Here is a 17,567-nt window from a genome sequence, read left to right on the forward strand (position 1 = left end):
AGCTTTGGGTAAGTGTGTAGGTCGAGCGGTGTAAAAAATACACCGTGTCATAGTGTCGCACCGCAGAGCCACCTCTAGGGGGACTCTGGTTGTTTGGAGAGATCTTGAGGCCGGCTGCTTAAGTGTGTGAATGCTGCTGCTGGGAAGGAGGAGGGGGAGGGAGAGAATGAGAGGCAGGGAAGCGGAGAAAACGACGGGAGTGAGACGAGGAGGGCGAGCGGATACTGCTGTAAACGTGTAGACGTCCGTCCCCGCGTCCTCGGTGCATGTAGATACGACTGTAACGGACGATCGCACCGACTACCAAGGAGGGCATCAATCGCTTTGGGAGGCATTGTACATCAGGGCGGGTTGTGTCTGCAGCGGTCTTGATAAAAAAAGAAAAGATGTTCGCGGTGAGTCCATTATCTTTGCACTGAGAGCTGTCTTGGTGCATGCATGTTTGGCAGGAGATTTAATAGTAATAGGTTGCGGTTTTTAATTTTTATTTCTGGGGCGTATTTTTTCTACAGGTCAGAGAAAATGTCCGTGTTTCTCTCCTTTTTTTCCGTAACCGTTACCAGTTTGTGTGTTTAGACAACAAAATGTGGGTCACGGCGTGGTTGTGAGCTTGTTGTGAGCCTGTGGATGGTGTTGCATTGAGCTTCGCGGAGTTTAACGCAGTATTATTCCCGGTTAGACACTTCAAGGTGTTCCCGTGAAATTACACCAAATCACAGGGACGCGCACAGCAGCAGTCCGATGGCTGGTTCATTGGTCACCTTGTACGAGGTTTTTATATATCGATTTTAGGTTATTTTCAGTAAAACTAAAGGATTTTTTATCTTAACGTGGATGCTGCTGTTGCTGGTTTTACAGTAGCTCATTTGCAAAGGTCGTATGGATCTGAGTCAGTCCAAAAAAAAAAAACGAGTCAGACACAACTCCTGGCCATGCAAATAGAAGACGGGGACATGCATTTTTAAAGGACATAACTGAATCAAATGTATTAATATCTCATGAAGGCCGTCGCTATTTCTATATGAAGCGGCGTTTTGCAAAGTATGGCAGCCTGAATGCGCCGGAATGTTATAGACTATCGTGCGCAAGGGACATTTTCGATATTTATTGACCGATCCATTTTGTTCTGTCGAAATAAATAGGCCAAAATGTGCCCCCTCCCCAGTACACACAAAACGCACACACGCAAACCGCCTAAAGGTAGGTGAGGGGACAGGGCGCATATTTGACGATCGGGTGTGACATGCCGCGTTGTAACAAAGTCGCCCGCACACTGTTACTGTAACTGCGACGCTGCGATGGTGTAGTACGGCTGTCACACACACACACACACACACACACACACACTGAAACACACCGAAACGATGGTGTTATGTAACGCGAGTGCGTTTAAATGCGGGTGATGCGATACCCGGGGCCTGTGGCCAGGAATGCAGGATTGCGTCGTGCGCGTCTCGGTAGAAGTAAGACTCGTTACCGCTGCCGTACATCACGGAAAACGCTTTTTATCCTACTTGCAATAACCAGGAGCGCACCCAGCCTTTAATTCCCCTCTTTATTACGCTCTGATCGTCGATTCTGCCTGATTGAAATGGCGATCGGCTGGCGCCGAAGCATGCAAATCTAAAAATGGAAACTGGGATATGATTAATAAAAATCACGGACGGATGGCACAATGCGTGCGCTGTTTGGATTATGTAACACCCGCATGCTGCTGCTGTTGCTCGACCACAGCGCCCGTTCTCCAAAAACACTGCAAGCTGCCGTCGCATAAAACACATAAAATAAGATAATCCCAGCGGGCTAAAGACAAGATGTATTGTAAATGACAAACGCATTGCAAGGTTACGACTGCTTGTGTACTGGCTGGCCTAAATCACATCACGTAATTTGCCATGCATGCGGACATGGCGTGTAATTTTAAATCTCATGGATCATTTGGCATTGGCGTTTGCTGGCGCTGTTTTTAAATGAAAGCTACAGCTTTGTTCAAAGCGATCCGATCCGGGCTCCGATAAACACGCAAACATAATACAGTACATGCCATCAAGCAGGACGAAGTAGTCATCGCAAAGAAATGGTGTTTTTTGTGCCTCGACATCGTGACACAACTTCTGCAGTTCGGGGCCCATGTGGTTGCGATAAAACATTTTTGAGACGTTATTTCATATTTACGTTTTAAGTGTATCTTGATGCATGCAAGCTTGTTTTGAATCGGTGTGTCTCCAGTGCATGGATCACAGAAACACCCTTCTAAATATGTGATGGTGGATTTCTCCTGGAATATGTACTGATGATTGTAATGACCTTTTTGAAGAACGTGTGAAACATTTATTCCATTCCATGTCCACTTAAGCAGTGGTGGCACTGAGCTTGAAGCTACGGTCTAACTAGTTCAGTATTACGAAGTGAATGTGATCTGTGAACTTCTCAAGGGACAGTACGCTTAAAAAGGTGACTTGACTGATACAGACCTTAACATTTCCATGGTAGCCATGCCCTGATGTGGATCACTAAAATATTTTTGCCATATGTATCTGAATTTTGAGTTTTAGCCAGACCACCTGTGAATTTAATAGTGTTTAGCGGTGTTTATGCCCTACTGAGTTAAGTTTAATCTTGCAGAACTTATTTCTTGTTTCTGTTTGGCAGTTATGTGGTAGGAAGGAAAGGCCTTCTCTCAAAAGAAGGGAAACTAATGACTCATGTAATTAATGGGGGGAGGGGGGGCACACATAATTTTATTTGTATTAAGGCAACATTCATCCTTGATTGTTTTTGTTGTGAAACACCGCGAAACTCTGCACTTCCCTTCACAGGGTTGAGTCTCTGAGGGATCATTTTGCATGTGATTTGGAGCGTCCCGAACCTTACAATGGGAGTTAAATGAAGAACACAAGTGGGCTTTTGGATGGATAAACTTGAGGTTGTCTTGGAAATGTTGGTATTTTGTGGTCATGTGAGCGCAGAGGTCCCTACCCTGTGTGGTGGTGGTATGTCCTTTGATGTTGGATTTGCTTGTGATGAATTTGAGAGGCTGCTTCATTTTGGTTCTTCTGTGCCGCAGTTTTGGAAAGTTTCTTAGTGTCTGCCTGGATGCTGTGTCAAACGTGTTGGGGAAAAGGCGCGTTAATGCCTGTCTCTCGTCTGGGCTCTGAGAATTTTTGACTGTCTCTTAGTACCGATGGTGATACAAAACAAACAGATTTATAGGAACGATTCGAGTGACAGTCTGACAGTCTGCTAACTCGCGTTAGTGCCTTTTTCCCCCTGGCCCTTGTTTACACGTTTGAAAGACGGCCTTTTGGAAATACCAGCAAGTTGAACCCCCCAAGGGCAGCAAAGTTTGTTCTCTGGAAAAAGAAAAAGATCAATATTGCCTTGTACTTTGTTCGTTTAACATATATGTCCTGTTGGCGCTACAAATTTGGATGTGCGTGTCTGTTTTTTAATATATATTTTTGAAGAATTTCTTAATATTTATATCGGTAAAGTATATCTATGGATAGATGCTGCAAAGCCTGCAATCTTTCTGTTTTAAGGTGACTTGAAAACTTCCCTGGGGTGTTTAACCTGTCATTACTTTGGCCCCATGTAGTCAGGCTATGGCAGATACCACAGCAGAGACCATTCCGCGGAGGTATTTTTGTACGGTTGTATGAATATTTAAACGGTCGTGCAAACGGACAGCTCTCCTTCCAAAGGATCAGCGTGTAAGCTGGCTGATGGCAGGAACTGTACATGTCATAAACGATCCCGGACCATATCTCTGTCAGAGAGACTCAGACAGGCTGTTCACTAAGTGATTTTAAAGAATCTTGTCAGAGTGTCTGCTTTTTGTCCGTCTTTTTCTTTTTTTTCTTTACCATTGGTGATATGTTGCATCGTCTTTTCGTCTTTGTCTAAACTTCTCTCTCTCTCTCTCTCTCTCCCCACCCCCCCCCCCCCCCCCCCCCCCCGCTTCTCTCTATCTCTCTCGCGGCTACCAAAGGATCGCGAGCCGCGGAGGTAACCGCAGTCAGAGGGACGCCCTGGGACCAGCCTCGAGGATCTCGCAGACACACGTCGTCGCTCTCCCGTAGCTCGCTGGGGATAAATGAGTTGTAGTGCTGAGGACAGCAGGGCTGGGACTCGCACCAGAACCTGTGCAGGTAAGCGGCGCGGCTGGTCTGGCCGCCGTGGCCCCCCTGCCTGGGTGTCCCGTTCGCAGCTGCCCTCTCGTAGCTTTCGAAAGAGAGGGCCCCTCCGTTCTCCCCCCCCGGAGTCCTCTTTTTCTCTGATGAAAGCCAGATGTTTATACACTTGGATATCGTGAATGGGGTGTTTAATTATCGCTGTTATCTCAGACACTGTGCTTTCAGCACAGTGTTCCGTTTCCATGACGATCGCTTGTTTACTTTATTTTTAATTTAATTTAATTTAATTTTACCCCCCCCCCCCCCCCCCCGCCCCACTCCACCCTTGCAGGATGTCCTGGTTCAGTGGCATCCTGGTAGCCAGAGTGGACGACCGCAAAACGGCTTGGGGGGAACGCAATGGGAAAAAGTCAAAGCGAAAAGGCGGCTCGTCGCTGTGCAACCCGCGCTACATGAGCTGCCTGCGAGACCCCGAGGCCATGGAGCCCCCCCCCCAGGCACCCCAGCACCACCCTCGTGGAGGAGGCGGCGGCGGGGGGCAGTTTGGCGTCCGCTGCGGCTGGCAGGAGGACCACTACAGGAAGAAGGGTGGCGGAGGGGTGGAGGTGGGGCTGAAATCAGTCAACCTGGGTTTCGAAGACGGCGACGCCAAGGGGCGGAAGGGCGGCTGGGACGGCACGGATGAGGGGCTGGCCGGCGAGGGCGTGGCGACGGCCGCCGACTGCTGGCAGCGGGTCGTGCACGTGTTCCAGTCCAAGAAGTTCCAGTCAGGCAAGCTGGAGCGGCTCTACCAGCGGTATTTCTTCCGGCTGAACCAGAGCTCGCTGACCATGCTGATGGGCGTGCTGGTGCTGGTGTGCGGCGTCATGCTGGCCTTCCACTGCGCCCACGCCGCCCCAGACGTGGCCTACGTCTTCGTGCTCTCCGTAGCCATGGCGCTTTTCCTGGCCCTCATGGTGGTGTGTAACCGCAACGGATTCCACCAGGACTACATGTGGATCGTCAGCTACCTGGTCATCGGCGTGCTCTTCGCCGTGCAGGTCTTCGGCGTGCTGCGGGTGGCACCGCGCACCGCCTCCGAGGGCATCTGGTGGTCCGTGTTCTTCATCTACATCATCTACACGCTGCTGCCCGTGCGCATGCGCGCCGCCGTCCTCAGCGGCGCCGTGCTCTCTGCCATCCACGTCGTCACTGCCTGGAGGCTCAACGTCGACGAGACCTTCCTCTGGAAGCAGGTAGAGCACCGGTCGTTACGGCTCAGCTCATTTGCGGTTCTGTGATCTTGGCACCATCTACGGTCGAGAGACTGACGAATCACGATTCATAGGAGAGAGTACTGATGATCCGGGCCTCTGATCTGGGGCCTCATCTGCCGTAAGAGCGTGAGCCGCGGATCGGGTTTCGCCAGCAAGTGGCTCGCGTTTGTGTGTATTGTCGTTTATTGTTAGTTCGGAAGATTGGAAGTTCCCCGTCTGTCGCTTTGATGTGTCTCAGGGACGTGGCTGTAATTATGCCTGGGTGCGAAACTTCAGTGGTGTAGTTTGTCCAGAGGGAGGCGCTGAACCTCTAAACCAGAAGCCTTTCGGGAAGAGAGGAGGGGGACTTCAGAATTCCGGCTGGTTGTTGTTGTTTTTTTTGTTTGTTTGTTTTTTTGCATAACCATGGGGTCTGTCACCATTTGAGTAAACGTTTTGGCCACTCCCCGGCACTGAGCACACAGCCTGTTTGGTGCTCAGTGCCGGCACTGTGGCCTTTGGATCATGTGACGTGGCTTCAGTTAAGGAATCGATTCGTCTGGCTACGGTTCGAAACTGTCACCCCCCCCCCCACCCCCCAGTCCAGCCGATAGGCGTGACATGAATATCTAAACTAGGGCTGTGGTGGGTTATTTATGGTAAATTTTTTATCTCCATGTGCTTTATGGATTTAGAGGGTGTAACTACTACTTTGATTTGCAGAGCCTATATCTGCTTTGGGATATATCTCATAATTAAATGTTATATTTTCCCATTTTTGCCTTTTCCATGCCACAAAAATCTCAGATGGAAGCGTGGGAGGGCCTCAGTCGCCACGAGTTTTAGTGTCGCAAAGGCCTGAAAACAGCCTGTGATTCTGTAGAGTTTTTGCTAATGTAATAAGGTGTTAAATAGAGAAAGCAAGTTTTCCAAAGGGCTCTGACTTTGTCCGTAGCATTGAAGTTTAGCAGCACTAAAGTGGCATGCGCGGGTTTTTAATCGGTAATCTATTTTTGAAAGTTTGTTGGCTAAATCAATTCCCCTGCTGGGAAAAACATGACACGAAGTAACATGTTTGGCTTTCTCTCTGCAGCGCGAAAATGAAAGGACAGGCTGCGCGTTTGTGCAAATTTGCTGTGCGTACACTGAGAACGCGGATATACCATAATCATGTGTGTATACAAACACCAGTTCAATGACTGGTACTCAAATTGTTTTATTTTAAATTATCTGCTGCAGAAAGCCACACCGATTAGCAGTTCCAGAGGAGTTCAGTTTGCGTCATGTGTGATCAGATACATCATTCTCCACATAATGTCACCCGGTGCCATGTAGCTTGAAATCGAAGGGAGCATTTAGCTAAAACCCCTTGGAATGGTGAGATGAACATGCTGATGATTTCTTACATGGACACTGAGACTTTCTGAAACCATCCATCCAGTCATGGGCCCTCTGACAAAATTTCTTGGGTCGTCACTTCTAATCTGAAGAAATTTGGGTCCTTCTGTGGATTTTGCCAACTGGGGGGTCCCCTTGGTAGATCTGGCGTGACACTCACGCTTTCTGAATCTCAACTCACGCAAGAAATCTTACAGCAAAACTATATTGTTCCATTATAAACTTAAAATTACCTACATCAAAAGTGTTGGGGTAGTTCGCAAACCATACAGAATATTTACAAGGTAATAAAACTGTTACATACATGCAAATGCATGTCCAGACTTATCACTAAATGTAAATTTCACAAGTTGGCAACCCTGAAGTATGGGGGGGTCCCTGACAGTGCATTTTGCTGGGTTCCATGAATCTGCCAGGGTGTTTCCATGCCCCTCCAACGCCCCTGGCCGTGGGTGATCCCTAAATTTGTAACTCTGTATATTTTAACATGTCATAATTGAGGAAGCCCTTTTAGTGACATCGTTTGATGTAGCTAATGTTGTAAATTGCTACAGTTTAAATTTTGATGCTTCAAATAAAGGAAAAGTAGCTCAGTGAGATCTTGTAAAACGTTAGCTAGCGTCTAAGCAGAGCTGCGTACAGTGACTGCATATGAGTGTTAAACTGGGGGGGGGGTTTAATCTTCATCCAGCTAGATGAGGCAAGCTCGTTTGGCCCCCTTTCAGACCCTCTGTGCGTGTGCGTAAGCTCCCCGGGGCGCCGTGATCGTGTGGGAGGTTCAGTGTGGGACTCTGATCGCCCAGGGATGCGAGGCAAGGCCCGGGGGGGGGCTTGCCTGAAGGTCAGCAGGCCCAAAGGAGCTCCTCAGGAATATCACAGTCATATAATACAGTATCACTCAGGCCTCTGTGCTCTCACACAAGGGGGGCTTTGTACTTTGGTCATGGGGGGGGGGGGGGGGGGGGCTGGTTGTGTACTGTGGAGAGGGGACAGGAATCAGAGGGAAGTATTACATTAGGAGCATTGCAAGGAGGATCATGGGAAATGGATACAGGAAGTTCGTCCCTTTGTTTTGAAAAAGTGTGCCTTTTGTTTGGCTCGCATCAAAACAAGCTACACAGCTTAGTGTCTAGAAATGGAGCAGTTTCAGTTTTTTCCTTCCGGTTCATCAAGATGGCCGACCGTGACCTGAAATCGCAGCCGTAGCGTAGCGTTCCCTCAAGCGACGGTCACCATCCCAGAATCTGAAGTTTGAAAGTCGGAATTCGGAAGCCACTCACGGGTTCGAAAGCAGACGTGCAGTGATGTTTAGCTTCGTTGTGTGTTTTATTAAGCATCGTCAACATGTGATATGTACAGTTTGTTACTTTTATGAATAGCGATTGATGTGGGATTTCAGCATATCTCTGTAGTTTTGACTTGCTGTTCACAGTAGCTCTACAGGCGTCGTTTAAAATTTTTAAAGTTGCAATAAAATGTTTTTGAGTTTTATGTGGCTCGTTCAATTCCAGATGCACATCTTGGCTTCTGACAGACATTTTTGGCCACTATGTATTAAAGACCACTGAGGATTTGTACATAAGTATACTTTAACCTATATAAAGGATGTTTTTAAAAAGCTAATTGTAGGTCAGAGAATTGTGCATTCGATACGGAGTGTTTCCCGGTGATGTCACGGGATAATATCTATGCATGCTTTCATATTCTGTGGCTTCAGACACGTGGAATGTTTGTCTGATGCTGGACAAAATGAACTTTGGAATTTCACTTTAAGCGAGTTTTAGGTATCAAAGTGCATATAAATAAGATCATTGTTACTCTGAAAATGTGTTTTGGGATTTAACACATTAACAGCTTATTTGTTTGGGACATATTAATCTTAGGGTCCGTACTGTGAAATGCAGGTGTTGATTATTACATATTTTTGAGAACAATTATAAAAACACCATTACCATTCTTTCTGTATAACTAGTGAGATTATGCAGTTCCCTTGTTTAATGTAATTAGCTAGATGCTAAACATAATATAAAGTCTGTTTCATTAACTGAATGATCCTCTACATTAAACTGATCCTAGTGTCACCTGCAATTCAACACTAACCTGCATCTTTAGCTAGCTGTGTTTAGCTGTTGCAGTATTATAAAATACACGTTCTGTTAAACCTTTGAAAACTCTTAAACGTGTTATGGTAGCAAAAGGAAGAAAGACATATATGCAAACAACAGCAGGATTTAGGAAAAATTTTAACATATTTGGTTTTTCTGATTAAAAACGCTCCCTGGTGTCAATCTGCAGCCTCTTGAAACACAGCAGGACGGTGAGGGAGCTTTTTCATAAACTTTTGAAGCTTTTTCACGCTAACAGCTTTGTGAAATAAAAGTCAATTCAGCCTACAACAGCTCTTTTTTTTCCGTAATTAATGCCTGCTGCTTGGCATCAGTTCCTCTTCCCCATATTAACCGTGAGCTGCAGAGCTTGCTGCATAACAGCGCGACAGTCACGGAGAACATGCTGATTTGACTGTTTTGCCCTAAAATTAGCCAAGAGAGAGCATCCAAACGTTCTTTCCCGGTTAGTAGCTGTAGCTCACTTGTGTCACTTCCCAACATTTCCCAACATTCATAGCTACTTCCCAACTCAGTTTTAAAATGTTATGTACTTATTAAATTAAAATGTTTATGCGTTTATTTATACTGCCATTGTTCATTTACTTTGAAAATATGAATGATCTAATTAGCTAAGCTTAGAAGTGTGATTAGCTAAAAGGTTTAGCTTCTGGCTGTTAAAATTCTTTTGGAAATAAGAACCATCTCAGACCACATGAAAATTCACATGGACTTATTTTACGAACACAAATCACTTTTTTAATGTAATAATGAGTGAATTCTGTAAAAGAAAAGAGAAATTGCAGCACATATATGGAATTTTTGCAATTGATTCATTTAGTTTTAATTTTAAAAAGGCTATGCTTCTTTTTTAAATTTAATTTTTATGTGTATTTTAAGAGTTTAAGAATCATTTGTGCATGGATGTTTTTTACTTTGAAAATGATGATCAACATTTAGCTGCTGAGGGTTGAGTCCATTTGAAGCCCCTGAAGTTGACCCTCTCTCCTTCCTCCTGCTTGTTGGCTCATATGGGTGCTGTCGGGGGAGGGGGGGGGGGGCGGACTCCTTGTGCTGTTGATTTTGTCATTGTCACACTTCCTCCGACGGAATCAAGGGTCTGGGGGGGAGGAGCCACTTCAGCAATGTGCCGCGGGTGAGGGAGGAGGGGAAGGAGAAGGGAGGGGATGTGGGGGGCTCAGGGTCTGTGAAGTGGGATTGGGTGTGTGGATGGCTTTCTGGTGGGGGGGGGGGGGTAGTAAGGGGGGTTGGAGGAGAGTGGGGGAAGAAAAGGGGAAGGAAACCCAGTCAATGAAAATCATTTCCTCACTGTAAACACTGAGTCACATGTACTAGTATTCAGAGGAGGCAGCGCGTGAGTGTTAGCGCGTGAGTGTTAGCGCCTGAGTGTTAGCGCCTGAGTGTTAGCGCCTGAGTGTTAGCACGTTCGTTTGTCGTTATGCTGTTATTAGCCTGACTTGAAGCCATTTTATTAAAATACTCAATCTACCACTGCTGCCACAGAAAGAGACGAGAGACACACTGGTCTTAGATGTGCTAACTCTTTATGTCCTCCTAACCATTAGCGCCAGTAAGCCATCCCTCATCATCACGTACGCCATTCGTATTGTCCCGTGTTCATCAGCTCTTTTGAGGGTCACTACAATACGGCCGCAGAGCAGCTTAATGCAACTTTGCGTGAGAAGTTCCCGGACTCTTTATCTCGGGCAGAAGCATGAATCACTTGCATAGGTGCACTTTGTGTAACGAAAAAGCGAGAACTGCACCCGTTCCCACAGATACACGGTGTGGAAGGAGTTCTGCGTTGCCGTGGGCTATGAAGGAATACTGTTCTGCTGTTTCTGCAGCCGTTTGGATTCCGCCATCGGTCAGCAGCCCTCCCAGTCTGTTAACTTGTAAGTGATTAGTGCCAAGATGAAGTTGTGGGATTGGGCCTGGTGTGAGATTCTCATGCAGACTCGAGCGGGGCAGGTGATTTGCTGTCATTTCTGATGCCCCCTCTCCCCCAGGGTTGGCTCAAGATGGCTTGGTCAGCTGGGCGAGAGGCCAGAGGTTGAGGATGCCATGCGATCAGGTGCCCCCCCCCCAAACATATCATCCTGACCTCTTTCTTGGGCTGCAATCCATGATGCCATCCTTTCATTTTATCCCTCTGCATTCACATGTGTAATTTGCCAGCACAGGGAATGTTGAGAGATCTCAGCAGCCTTCTGTTAAAGTAAGGGAACCCTTCTTACTCATGTCTCTGCGCAATTCTAGTTAATTTAATGAAGCCGAATAGATGAATGATTCATTTTCCCCTCAAACAAATGTACTTACTCATCCAGGGAAGTTTATATAGCTGAGCATATATGAACTTTACTCATTTATTTATTGTTGCTCTGCGTCGTGTGGGGGCATACAGCGGCCAACTTAATAAACTTTCTGGTTCTTTCTCAGTCCTTCTCCTTCAAAACGGGCAATAATAAGTAAATACATAAGTGAGACGCAGCAGCTCCCCACAACAAATCAGGCTGACTGCCTCAGACTGAATCTGTAAAATGAAATCAAGCTGAATTTAAGGGCTTCTGTTTTTTTTGAGATCTGAATCTGCAGCATCCTTGTATACGCATCTGACCCTATTTCTTCAAAATCCAGAGAAAGGAGTATGAAATTCCGTAATTATTGCTGTTATAATTGTTGTTATTGCCAGCTTTTTTGAGGGTGGATGTAGGTCACGCCTTTTTTAAGGTAGTCCTCAGCGGATACCATCTTTGCCCTTTTCTGACGTGGCGAGTAGCTACCTCTGCATCTAGCTCCTTAGCTGGTCCCACATGACTGCTTCCTTGCCAGAGTACTTATTTTGATCATTAACAGCTGGGTCCATTATCCATTCCAACTTTTTTTTTTTCTGGCAAGATGACTGCCTGTTGTGCTGTGCGGGGGGGGGGGGGCTCAAAGCCACGCCCCCCAGGTTGAGATGCTCAGCGGGCTCGCGCAGGCTGACGATGGGGTTAATCACTCGGGCCTCCTTAAAGACTCGTGTGGGGGATTCGATGTCAGGATGCCCCCCGGGGGACGTTTTAATCACTGCGCCATGTGAGAGAGCTGGAAAACACGAATAAAAAACACAATTGCTGGCAACTAGAGAAATTGAGAAATACTGTAGTAATTCAGAAGGTTGTTTTTTTTTTCTTTTTAATAGTATTGAGGTCGCAGTTCCCCTTTCTCTGGTTCCTTTCATTGGCTATGTGTTAGTCTGTGGTGTCCTGCTTGACTTCACTAAATTTTAATTGCTTTAGTCACCAGAAAGGATATCCAACTATATGATTGATCTATCTGGCCGGGCTGAATCAGGTGTGTGAGGCCCCTGGCCACAGACTCGCATTTTTTTGGTTATTTTTCCATGAAGGGCAAAATCAGTTTGACGGTAACAGTGTCTTTCAGAGAGGCCAGGAGGCAGGCCATGAAATGAAATGGGCACTTCTCAAAAAAACAACACCAAAAAAGCTAAAACCTGCTTTGGATTTCCTGGGGAACATGAACCTGGAGCGCTTCCTGCACGCCCTGGTTCCGGAGGCTGTCCTAGTTTTCCACTGATATTCTGAAGGAGTTCCTCTTGAGGAAGGCGGCCAGGAAGCCATTCCATTAGCTTATGTAACGCTTATTAGCTTATAGTTCCTTTATTAGGAGGGATAAACGAGAAAAGCTGCGCGGCTACATCGTCTTCCATCGGCAAGCGGCCTGCTCGGGTTGGGTGGAGCCATACCCGTCACTGTCAGACGTAAGATGCTGGAAAATGCCCCCTCCCCCCCCGAAGCCGCCGAGGACCCATGTGCAGACACCCCACCCCCTCCCCCAAGGCACTGGGGCAACATGAGCGTCCTGCCACAGGGCGGGACAGGTTGCCCGCAGGAACGAGACGTCACACAGAGAAACCAGTGCCTCCCGCCAGAGAGAAACAGAAGTGTCCGCCCCGGAGTCCTGGCCCCACGCCCAGCATGGCGGCCTCGGCTGGCCACGTGATTGTCGCTCCGTCTGACTCGCTAATTAAATCCTCGCCTCTCTGGCGATGCGTACGTGTGATGGCCGCCGAAAACCGACCCGTTAGATGCGGATGCGCTTGAACGTTGCACATTCCAATGAGAAAATGTCCAAGGGAGATGTGGAGACGAGCAAACATCTGCCACTTGTAGGATACGCTTGTTTTTTTGTTTTTTTTTGTGGTTTTATCGTCATGCGGTTTCTGGATTTGGGGTGACGGGTGTTGTGTACGTTATATTTTCAAGTACAGTTCCCTGGAGGCGACTGTGTCACCCTGGCCAACTGGTACTCCCACTCCCGCTGGTTATCGTTTGGAAATGTGTCGCTGTACCGCGGCAGTGTGGAATCCTGGAATGTGAGGCGCTGCGGTGGCAGGAAGTGTGATACCAGCCGCCATTTTGCTGCCTTTAGAGGGAATGGAAGCTGAACCACAACGCCGGGTTTAGTGTGGAATGCGCACCCGTGCGTCGCTGTGGTAACATTTTTGTGACGTGGCGGCCGGAACGCACTCGCCTCGGGGACGTCTGTGCTGACCTTAATGGAGGCCAGGGCCTCACAAGTGTTGGCTGAAGAGCGCCACCCACTGGCGCCACCCCATGGATGCTCAGAGTGGGTTGCCATAGGGACAGACAGCTTTCTGTGGACATAAATGGGGAATCCGGAGTGCGATTTGGTCAGTTTAAACGCACCTGGTGGCTCTGTGACCATGAAAGATGACCACTAAATAGAACAATGGAAGCCATATTCTGATCAAACTCAGTCCTCCCATGTATTTGGGTGGAGATGGGAGAGATGAGGCTTCAGACAGATTGGCTGTGAGACCCCCTGACTCTTTCCGGAACAGTCTGTTTATTTTCTTCTGGACTTCATGTGTAGGCCTGTCAGGTGACTGGCCTGAAGCCGTGAGCTGAGTTTTGGGTAAACGATCGAAAGCGAGCGGTCATGGGACGAGAGCCTAAAGTGAATAATGATGAAATCTCCAGTATCCTATATGAGGTTAGAACATAACCACAACTGACCTAACATATAAACTTGGGATTCTATGGATGGGGCTGAGCCTGAGGTTGGGCTAGTTCATTAAGAACACATTAGCGGTGCAGTCTATCTCCTCCAGCCAGTCGCAGGAAATGTGGTATGTTTCTAAGAAGACCTCGAGTCTTTGCCATATTTGTAAATAGTCAGCCCCTGTTCTATTTTCTGCTCTGTTTTCCTGCTTGTAGTGCGTTCCAGCTTTTTTTTCCAGGGATAGTCTGGTGTTCTCTGGAACGTCTTGGTTGCTTTGGGTTCGTCCCCCCCACCCACCCGAATTGCAAAGCGTTGAAGATGTACCCTTTCAGTGTGGCTGTCTTGAAGAGGCCGTGGTTCTTCCTCACCTTCTTAGGGACGTAAAAGTACCTAGAAGCTTCCATGACTAGGGAACCCCCCCCCCCCCCACAGTGTTTCCCCCCCACCCTGGTCTCTGATGTGTTTTGTGCCATTTTCATTTCTTTCATTGACACGTTCTGAGACCCGCCGACCTTCTGGAAACCCCCCCGGCAAACCGTTTCGGTGACGGCAGTGTGGTGCACGCGGCTGAATTCCCTCCCCCCGCGGCCCCTGTCTCTGCAGACGCATGTAATGGGGAACAGAGAGATTCATTCTTTGTTTGTTTATTTATTTATTTATTTATTTATGCTGATGGGCTCCAGCCCCCCTGAATTTGTTGAGGTTCTTGACAGGGGGATGGGCGGGGGGGGGGGGATTGGGGGGGGGTGGGTAGAAAAGTCAGCGGTGAGAATCTTTTTTTGCAGATGATTTCGTAGCACCGGTGACATATGAGGTGTATCGCCGTGGCGACGGTGTTGCTTTGGAGACCAACAGAGGTTATGGAGATGTTCCTAAAAATATCTTGCCTGTGGATTTTCTAAGAAGGGTTGCGTCACATGGAACTGCCTTATCTGAGTTTGCGTCAGCCCCCCCCCCCCGCTTAATGGCTCTTGACTTTCAGCGCGTATGTGTAGCCCAGCCAAACCCCAACGTGTGCTCGTTAGCTATCAGCCCCTGGCAGCCGGTCACTCAGACTCTCTCGCCTCTGTTTCCCCCCCCTTCAGTCAGCGTTTCATATTTCTAGCAGAAACACAGGATTATGTGCTACCATGAGCATGTGGATGTCTCAAACAGTAGTGTTCTTTTTTTTCCTGACTGGGAACCTCTGAGCTGTCGAGGATGTTTAAACGGCACACGAGTATCTCCCAGCGCCTCCTTTAAACTCCGAGCTCCCTAATTACGCTGAGAGGAGTCTGCGATCCGGAGCCCTGGGAGACGGACAGGGACCCGAAAGGTGCCCAGTTACCATCCAGTAGAGTGTGGGAGCCGGCGTCGCAGTCCATGCGAAATCCGATACGCCCGCCATCGCATGTTATTGATTCGGGCTCCACCCACGGCCATAAATAATGTAAACGGTCACCCGCCCTCCTGGCTGCCAGTGGGATCCACCCCTTCCCAGCATCTCTGAATGCTGGGTTTATTGGGATCTAGTCAAGGTCCTCCATGGAATGGCAACGCATAGATGAGAACGTCTGGCCGTTTTTTTTCTGTTTTTTTTTCTGCAGGACCGTGTGGGTTTAGTGGTCACTGATTCACCCTGCGATGATCATCGACCTTTGCAAATTTTTCAGTTTGCAGAATGTTCCACATTCCCATTGTTCGACTCTTTCTGCTGCCCCGTCCTTTTATCTGTTACGCTAAATATGGTGTGTCTGTTTTTTCTCTAATCGGTCTCGGCCCACAAATGTGAACGGGCAGTAATATAATGAAAAACGAAGACTGAGTAGTTTTTCGTTCAGCATATACCTTTCCAAGTCACCGGGGACATTTCTGATTTCTCAGACCACGTCTGGATGCTCTGGCCGTCATAAGTATCGACCCGAATGCATCACTGTGAGGGATGCTGTGTTGGTGTGTGGATTCTGCATGAAGAGAGTCCATAATAGGCTCAATATGACTGAAAATAGCAAGCAGTTCCAGAAAATATCGGGCTGTTCTTCATGTCCTGCAGAAACATGACCGAGTACCACGTTACTGCCTCACTTCACATTCATGGTGTGATGGCATTTGCCCACCAGCTAAGCTTCTCTAGTTTTTGTGTTGAAAATGACCAAGATGAGTGTTCAGGAGGTGGAGTCTTTTAGTGCTCACCCTCCTTGTTGCTGTAATTTGAGTTCTCAGAGGGATTATCTTAGAAAGACAACAGATGTACAAACGTTGATATTTATATATACAAATATATATAATATACACGTGGTTAACACCCAAATTGTGTTTGCTCAATGAGTTCCCCATTTTTAAATGAGACGTGTCATTTTTGATTTGAGAAAGGACAACAATCGGATTAAAGAAAACGGCTTGCCTCTGTAATGATCTGCAGTGAAGGAAATGGATATTTAATTGGGCTTTTTAGTTCAGATTGGTTATCATGTAACCACCCCTTTAGAAGGTAATGGAACTTCCCTAAGTTCCTGTTTTACAGACTGTTTCATAATTAAAAACCAAGACACAGTACAGTGTATTTGTTTCAGTGCTCAGCTTGACGTAAATGTGCTCACGATTTCAAAGTGTATTTATGCAGTGTGGGATCAAATCTGGATAAAGACAGATGGTATTGTTTTATGTCAGGTTGGACCCACGAGCTTGGTACAGTCTGTCCAGTGTCTTCTGTCGTTATCTATGGGATGAGACAAAGGGGGTGGAGTTTGGTAGCAGGAAGGTAGGGAGTAAAGTGTGGGGGAAGATGTAGGAGTTGGGGCTAGAGTATGGGAGAGGGAGTGGGAGTAGGGGTTGGGGCTAGAGTATGAGGAAGGGAGTGGAAATAGGGGTAGGGGCCAGAGTATGGGGAACAAAGTGAGAGTAAGATTGGGGAGAGAGTATTGGGGATGGAGTTAGATTGGGGATAGAGTATTGGGGATGGAGTAATATTGGGGATAGAGTAAGATTTGGGATAGAGTATGGGGGATGGAGTAGTATTGGGGATAGAGTATGGGGATAGAGTAGGATTGGGGCTAAAGTGTGGGGGATGGAGTAGGATTGGGGCTAGAGTGTGGGGGGTGGAGTAGGATTGGGGTAGGGGCCAGAGTATGGGGAAGAAAGTGGGAATAAGATTGGGGATAGAGTATGGGGCACGGAGTAGTATTGGGGCTAGAGTATAGGGGAAGGAGTGGGAGTAGGGGTTAGGGGTAGAGTATGGGGGTAGGAAGTAGGGATTGGGGGTAGAGTATGGGGGAGGGGTAGGGGTAGTGTATGAGGGAAGAAGTAGGAGTAAGATTATGGTAGAGTATAGGGATAGAGTAGGATTTCAGCTAGAGTATGGGGGAGGGAGTGGGAGTAGGGGTTGAGGGTAGAATTGGAGTGGGAGTAGCATAGCGGGTAGAGTATGGGGTAGGGGGTAGAGTGTGGAGGAGGGAGTGAGAGTAGGATTGAGTATGGGGGAAGTAATTAGAGTAGGGGTAGGTGGTGGAGTTTGGGGGGGTAGTTTGAGTTGTGGTAGGGGGCAGAGTATGAGTATGGCGGAGGGAGTTAGGGGTAGGGGTAGCGGGAGCATTGTTTGGGTGGTACACCTGGAAGGACAGGTTAGTGGACAGGCTGAAGCAGACTAGGAAAATTCTTTTCATGCA

At 47.5% G+C, this 17,567-nt stretch overlaps 1 protein-coding gene across 1 annotated transcript in view; it reads left to right on the forward strand.

Moving 5' to 3' along the window:
* The first annotated feature begins 115 nt into the window (after positions 1 to 115).
* Positions 116 to 17,567, forward strand: part of adcy6a (adenylate cyclase 6a) — a 49,335-nt gene continuing 31,883 nt past the window's right edge. The window contains exons 1-3 of the mRNA XM_023799753.2: positions 116 to 395; positions 3,992 to 4,151; positions 4,468 to 5,371. Coding sequence (XP_023655521.1) covers positions 4,469 to 5,371 — 903 coding nt within the window. The 5' untranslated portion in view covers positions 116 to 395; positions 3,992 to 4,151; position 4,468. The remainder of the gene's footprint in view (positions 396 to 3,991; positions 4,152 to 4,467; positions 5,372 to 17,567) is intronic.

The sequence above is a fragment of the Paramormyrops kingsleyae genome, chromosome 8 (assembly GCF_048594095.1).
Source record: "Paramormyrops kingsleyae isolate MSU_618 chromosome 8, PKINGS_0.4, whole genome shotgun sequence".
Lineage (NCBI taxonomy): Eukaryota > Metazoa > Chordata > Actinopteri > Osteoglossiformes > Mormyridae > Paramormyrops > Paramormyrops kingsleyae.